Below are 7,088 nucleotides of genomic sequence, written 5' to 3' on the forward strand. Positions count from 1 at the left end.
CACTTTGACCCCAGTATAATTAGTGTGAGTATCCCTTATTTCAACATTCTGGTATAACCCTACAACATTAACCATAAAAAGAAACTGAACAAACCACCGTTTCTTAAGAAGATGATTTTCACATTCATAGTGAGTTAGAAAATACCATTCTAGAAAATGCAAAAAGGCCACCAACATCCTTTCTGGTAAAATCAAAACAAAAACTCCATGATACCACTCAGTATTATAGCTACAAATTATTTCCTCCATTAACAAATTTACTATTCAAGGAATCATTCATTAAACCAAGTACCAAGCTCTTCTAACAGAAAAGGAAATGAACAATTCAGGGTCTATTTTAACCCCCTGCAGTCAATGCAACAATAGGCCATTTCTACTGAACTTGCATTTTCTTTATCCTTATCTTCTCTCTCACTCTACAAATAGGTAAGTAAAAATTCAAAGGTGAGTAAAGGGCAATCACCAACTCTTCATAAGACCCCCTCTACCCCTTTCTTTTTCTTTTCCTCACAAATTAAAAGCGATCAGATGTTACTCTACCTTAGCAGTTTCTCAGGTGTACTGTAATTTCAATGTTTAAGATTGATTAGGCTTCCAAATTACTCTCCTTCTAAGTCCTCCAGCCTGGTGCTCTTCGTTGGTCACTGACTGACCCATAGCAGCTACTCACTGTCATGACGTAATGCCTGAAACACCAACTGCTGTGCAGGTACGGTTAGCAAAGTCAGCACCCTGAAGGTCCCTGGAGAAATTGTACAAGTAAGCCATGCCATTTACTTTCAATTACTTTTTACATCTGTTCACTTTTAGGACAGGCTCCTGACTCGCCAACTAACTTTAGCATCCAAAACCCTGCTATGGGCTACAGTGACCTCAGCACTGCATTATGCCCAGATGTCTCACACTTTCATCTCTGTTTTCTCACTTCTCCAAGTTGAAAGGAATACTTCCACTTCATGCACAATCACTAAGCACAACCCCTTGGTTCTGAGATTCCTCCATGTCCAAAATCCTTATCTCTGAAATTCCTAACTAAACCTTCCAGAATTCTCCAATTCCTACTGGTTTTCCTCTGCACAATTCTGTGTCCAGGAGGGGACATGGTCTAAGGTCTTATCCTTTCCTTTATATTTACAGTTAATTATTCCTCTTTTGTCTTCACCTACCTCCTCTCTACTGTTAGCCTCTCAGGCTGTTAGTTAACTTAAAGTAGAAGGTAAGTGTCTATTTTTGGAGCCCAAATAAGGCTGACCATTCAGAAACATTTCCTGGGCCCCATTTCTGCCCCACTCAACTACATCTCAGATTCCTTCAGTCCTTGTGTGCTGGCTTCACCAATGCCCACAGTAGGAAAAGCAACACCTACTTGAGAACTTTTGAATCAAGTGACAGTGTGAATTCATCTATCCTTCTCTGACCCTTAATTCGGTTCCACAGACTTTTTTTTTGTTCTTTTCCAGTGCACTTCCAACAGTTTCTCTGCATCTATCCGAACATATTCCACTGTCTTCAAGCTCTCACCCTTCCTCCCCAGGAACGAACTGGCATCCTACTTTACTGAGACAGGACTACAGTCTTTTGCCAAAAACAAAGAAAAAGCCAATCTTCTTCATCCTGTTCCCTACAATCTAAAGCAGAGGTCTTTAGGACAGTCCCAACAGCTGAACCTGGTCCACTGACATGTTTTATTTAGCACACATGGTGGCTTTTGTTTTTTTTTAGAATATGTACTTTCAAATGAATGCAAAACCTTTATTGAGACATAACTCACAGCATGCATGCATGGTTTTTAAAACATAAAATAGTTGCCTGTTAAAAGACAAAACAGATTTCAAAGTATGAAATTCAGACTCTTGGTTTCTCTTAGTTAATGAGAAAGTCAGACATCACTGGGCCCATACTGTGTACCTAGCTAATACTAAGCATGGGCATCTGCCCTCTTCCACAGGGCATGAGCCCTTCAGTTCCCTAATTCTCCCTACCAGCCAGCCACTTATCTATGCACTCTCCCAGCCTGTTCCCAGGGAGCATCCAAATTTGTGATTCTTTTTACTAAAGGAAGAGTTCTTACTCTTTTCATTCTCCAAGGCTGAGATTTCTTCAGCCTCAGCTCTCCCCACCAATGCCTAACTCCAAGGATCCAACTGTGCCTTCGCATCTTTGACCTCTTTGTGAATGAGACAGCATCAGCCCTCTCCCCCTCCCACTGGGTGCCTATGGACAATGCACCTGGTTTTCCTTCTACTTTCAGACATTGCCTCCTTAGCCTTTGTAATATCACTACATTGCTATAAAAGCTGCTGAACGCTACCCATAATTTCTGTACGTACATCATCACAAACCAAAAATGCACCACACTGAGTAGTGCAAGCCTAGTTTAAACAGCGAAATGGAGACATTTCTTAGAAATTGAGGCACCACTCAAGCTCTTAAAACCCTTCCATGACTCTCCAGAGCCTGCCTGCTTGGTAAAATCCATGTTCTGCATTCAGCAGCCCCAAGTATCTGTGACATGGCCCCCTTCTACCCCTGCCCACTTCCTCCATTCTCCTCCTACTTCTGAGGAATCCATGAAAATGGCAGTATTTCATATCACTTTTGTTTTACTCACATTCTTTCCTTTGGAAAACTCTCATTCAACCTTTAGCACCCAGTTGGGCAGAGCAACTCTTCCTCTCCTGTATTACTGAAACACCTTACACATACAGTCAACTTTAACATGTATCACACTATACTGTTTCCAAGTTTGTCTTTCCTGCTACGCTGTAGGTTCCTGAGGTCAAGAGGCAACAGCTGGTGTGCTTTCTGGCCTGTAAGTTTACTTTAAAATGTTGGCTACCTGGCCCCACCAAGTCAAACAATATCCACCATCCTTCCTGACACCTTTCCCTCAATCTCTACATCCACTCAGTGGCCAAATTCTAGTGAAAACCCATGTCTAGCTCTAACTTGGAACTGTGTCCCTTCCACAGTTGGGTCTTACTGCCTCCAAATAGTTTTAGACAAATTCCCCTCTCAAAATGCTCACTATTGAACAATGCCCAGTGGCCTTAGCCTGGCATTTGGGTCCCTCAAGGCCTCCTCTCTCACAAGGGACCAGACACAGCCTACCAAGACACTCCATGTGTTTTCTGCATTCCAGGACTTTGCTCACAACTCACCTCCACCTTGTAATATTCCTGGCTCTTCAAAGTCCAGCTCAAGTGCTGTTTCTTCCAACAAATTTCCTCTTTGACAAAAAAGGCCACTCTTATAGAGCCTTTTTCTTTTTAACGTCCCAGAACATTTATCACTTTCTACCAGTGGCCTCATCTCACCTCCCTCTAGTCAATGGAGCCCTAACTAAATCTCCACATTCTCCTCCACTTTAGCATTTCTAAAGGGTAGTTAATTAACATTTTACAAGCAGGAAAACAAAGCACACCAGTTGATGGAACCCACACCTTATTGGCTAGAGACTCCACCAGCTAGTTGAATTCTTTACTCCAAACCTTCCTTCCCCCAAACCTTCTCCTCCACAGCTTAACTAAAAATATTATACATGCTAAAGTTAATGGCTTTCTCTTCCTCAAAAGCATGTAAAACAAACTCCAAAACAAATGAACAAGAAAAAGCCCTTGAGTATGGCATCTAACTCTTACAGGTGAGTCTCAAGGGGAAAAAAAAAAAAAGATTTCTTGTAAGTGGGACGGTTGGATTATGAGTAACATACATGGCAAAGATAAGCCAGCAGGTGACACATACTACTAAGATGCACTCAGACACACTGCATCTTGGTAGCTTATGCTAAACTGTGTACCAGGGACAAGAGAACTAGAGTGGGCAGGATCTGGTGAAACACGCAGGGTTTTTCTGCAGAGCTAAAGAGGCACTCTTCCATGCTTGGAGTGAGTCTTGAGTAAGGCTAAACTGGGAACAGACAGAGCACAGGGCAAAAGCAGTAAGACTAGTCAGACTACAGTGAAGGTTTAAACTGAGAGCTGGCTAAGGCAGAGGATTAGGAAAATAAGGTGGGATTAATAAATGCTATGTAAACCAGGGGAGGAGTTTAGAATGAATGAGATAGGCAACAGAAGGCCCTAGTAGATGCCAGGGCAGAAGAATGACTTTTTGTGGGAGGTCAGTCTAGTGCAAGTTGAACCAGGAAGGAAGGGAGGGTGGAATGAAGTGAAAGCAATAAAGTAAGGGCCTTAACACCAAGAAAGGTTTTAAGTGCAACAAAAGTAATGGAAAGGAGAGGAATGAATGAATCAGTTTCAGAAGGAATAATGGGACTGAGTTATGTCAAGCCTCAGGAGTGGAAGAAGTTGGGTGGCTGGTGAGAAAAAAAGGAGGGGACTGGGGAGAAATTAGCCCAGTCATCTGAAACCAGCTGTCTGAAACTGGTTTTAAAAATTAAGAACAGAAAAGCAAACTTGATTAAGTTTGCTTAAACTTGATTACAATTTTGATTAAACATCGACAATGTTTTAAGTTAAGCTGTGGAAAAGAATCCAGTTAAATGTCCTATCTCCTCCAAACACGTTAAAAGCAAACATCCAAAGTTTTTTACCTATGAGTTACAGTTAATCAGATTTTTCAAGGGCACTGTGACATTTCTGAAGTATGATGCAAAAAAAGGATTCCCCTAACCCTCCCTCCCCCAAGAGGACTTATCATTTGCAAGGATATCAAGAGAAAGGGCTCTGAAAACAAACTCCCTAGGTCTGAATCCTGGTCCTCCACGTACTAGATAGGAACCTGGAGAAACATGGATACCTGGGAGGGGGAGATGTACTTTGTTGCCATTTTTTGGCTTGAGGAGGAAGGGGAGTAGGTGAAGGTGTGGAGTAGGTCTAAGTCTGAAATGCTGATTTAGAGAGGTGAGTCACCTCTTCTAGAGTTTCAGTTTCCCCAGCTGTTTACCGAGGGGCGCGGGGGGGGGGGGGGGAGGGGCGGGGATAATAAAATACACCTTACTAGATCTTTTAAGGGCTGCGTTAGATAACACTACTTCAGTGTTTACCGTAACATCTGATGCGCTATAATTATTAAAGAAATGTGAGCTGTACATAATAACAAAAGGACTGTTCCTTTTTAAGACTATTATGAAACACCCCTATTTCTTCTTGATATAGAGTATTTTATTACTATTACGGTTTTGTCAGATTTTCAATGGGGACCGAAATCCCCAAAAGGTTCAAAATCCTTGCAGTGCAGGCCTCGGGAGAGAAAAGAGGCGGAGGTGGTGGACAACGATGTTGAGGGCCCAGCCACCAAGCTCTGCGCACCACCCCGAAGCTGGGGGAAAAGAACAGAAAGCATTAGCAGCGCGCTCACTTAAGCGCCAGCCACTGTGCTTTGCGCTTTACACACATCACCTACTCGAATCTTCGCGACAGCCCGCGGAGATAATTGCTTTCGTCAGCGCCACTTCACAAATGGGGAAACTGAGGCGCCCCGGGATTAGGCTGCTAGCCCAAGGCCACATAGCGAAAGAATTGAGAACGCAAGTCCGCGGGTTCTGGAGACTAATCTTAACCACAGCGCCCGCTGCGTCGCCGCACATAGGGTAGGGAGGAAGCGGGTCGGGGCGCCCAGGGATCCCGAGCGAGCGAAGGCCGCGGGGCGCGGGCCCCGGGGATGGGCTGCGGCAGACAGGCGCGCGGGGGCGGCGGCCGGACTTACCTTGGCGCTGTGCACCGCCTCCTGCGCTCCGCGGAGCTGCAACCAGATGCGCGCGGGCAGCGGCTCCTCGGCCCCAAGCGCGCCAAGAACAGCCAGGCTCACGCCGAACAGGCCCTCGATGCGGCCGCGGCTCCGCTCCAGCAGCGCCGCCTTCTCGGCGGGCGCCGTGAACTCATCCAGCACCGCCCGGGCCGCCATGGCGGGCGCAACCTCCCGCGGCGGCGCCGGGGGCCGGCGGCGGCGACGCCCCCTCAGCGTGTTGCCGCTGCACACGAGCTCGTCAGGCGGCGTCGGCCTTCCCGGCCGCCTTACCCCGCCCGCGGCTCGCCGCCTGCCCACGGGGCCCGCTACACCATCCCGCCACCGGCCGCCGCACCTCGGCAACTGCAGGAAGAGATACTCTCCGCCCCCTCGCCGCTCCTGCCGCCGCCGCGGGCCGGGCCCAACCACCGCGCATGCGCCCTGCCAGCAGCCGTCATTGCCGCTCGCCTTCCCCCTGAGGAGGTGGGAGGGCGGAGGCTCCGGAAGTTGACGCCGTGCACGGTGGCCATGTTTGTTGATGTCCAAGCGACGGCTGTGAATGGTGACCTGGGCAGGTTTCTTTGGTGAGGGCTCCGGTGCTCTTGGGTGACCTAGTGCATGATGAATTTGTGGTTTTACAATTTTACATCCTGAGGCTCCGAGCCAGGAGGCGGGACTGACCCAGTGTCACACCAGGGATTCGGCTTTCCTTCAGACGCCTTGATGCCCAAACTAGGGCTCAGACAGTTGAAGTACCCAGCTTCCTATTAATAGGAAAATGTTTTTTTTCTTCCTCCCTCCCTCCCTTCGTTCCTCGTTATCTTCCCCCTCACCCAATTTCTCTCGCTCCCTTTCTCTTGCTCTATATCTCTTGCCCCCTACCAATCTTTCTTTCCTTTCCCTAGGTTTTTTCCCCCCTATGTAACAAGAAGAGAAAAAAATGGGAATAATAAGTATGGAGAAATGAAAAAGCAAAGAAGTGATTAGGAAAATTTGAAAAGAGTGATTTCTTCTGGCAGGGGTATCTTTTAGGGGAGATTCAAAAAGTGAAGCATTAGGGACTGATCTATAATTTTATTGTGGGACTTGGGTAAATACACACCCCTGTTAACGTCTGTTTTCCCACCTGTAGTATCAAAAGTTGCACTGTCACCTCTAAAATCTTTTCAGATCTTATGTTTGCCAAGTCCATGAAAACAGACTGTAGAAGATAAAATCTTGCTTTCCTTTCTCTGGCCCAAATGTTGTGGATGTGTAATAGATTATTAGGGACCATAGGAATAATACTTCGTACCTCTCTATGTCTTAATTCCTCCTGTGTAAAATGAGTAGCAATAGTGGATAACAATAGTTATTTCCTATTGTGAAAATTAATGTAGTATCTGGACACAGTAAGTAAT

General features: G+C 46.0%; 1 protein-coding gene across 1 annotated transcript in view; it reads right to left on the minus strand.

Moving 5' to 3' along the window:
* N4BP1 (NEDD4 binding protein 1) overlaps positions 1–6,814 on the minus strand; it is a 104,532-nt gene extending 97,718 nt beyond the window's left edge. The window contains exon 1 of the mRNA XM_036998364.2: positions 5,668–6,814. Coding sequence (XP_036854259.1) covers positions 5,668–5,865 — 198 coding nt within the window. The 5' untranslated portion in view covers positions 5,866–6,814. The remainder of the gene's footprint in view (positions 1–5,667) is intronic.
* Between the last annotated feature and the right edge of the window lie 274 nt (positions 6,815–7,088).

Source organism: Manis javanica, chromosome 17, assembly GCF_040802235.1.
Source record: "Manis javanica isolate MJ-LG chromosome 17, MJ_LKY, whole genome shotgun sequence".
NCBI lineage: Eukaryota > Metazoa > Chordata > Mammalia > Pholidota > Manidae > Manis > Manis javanica.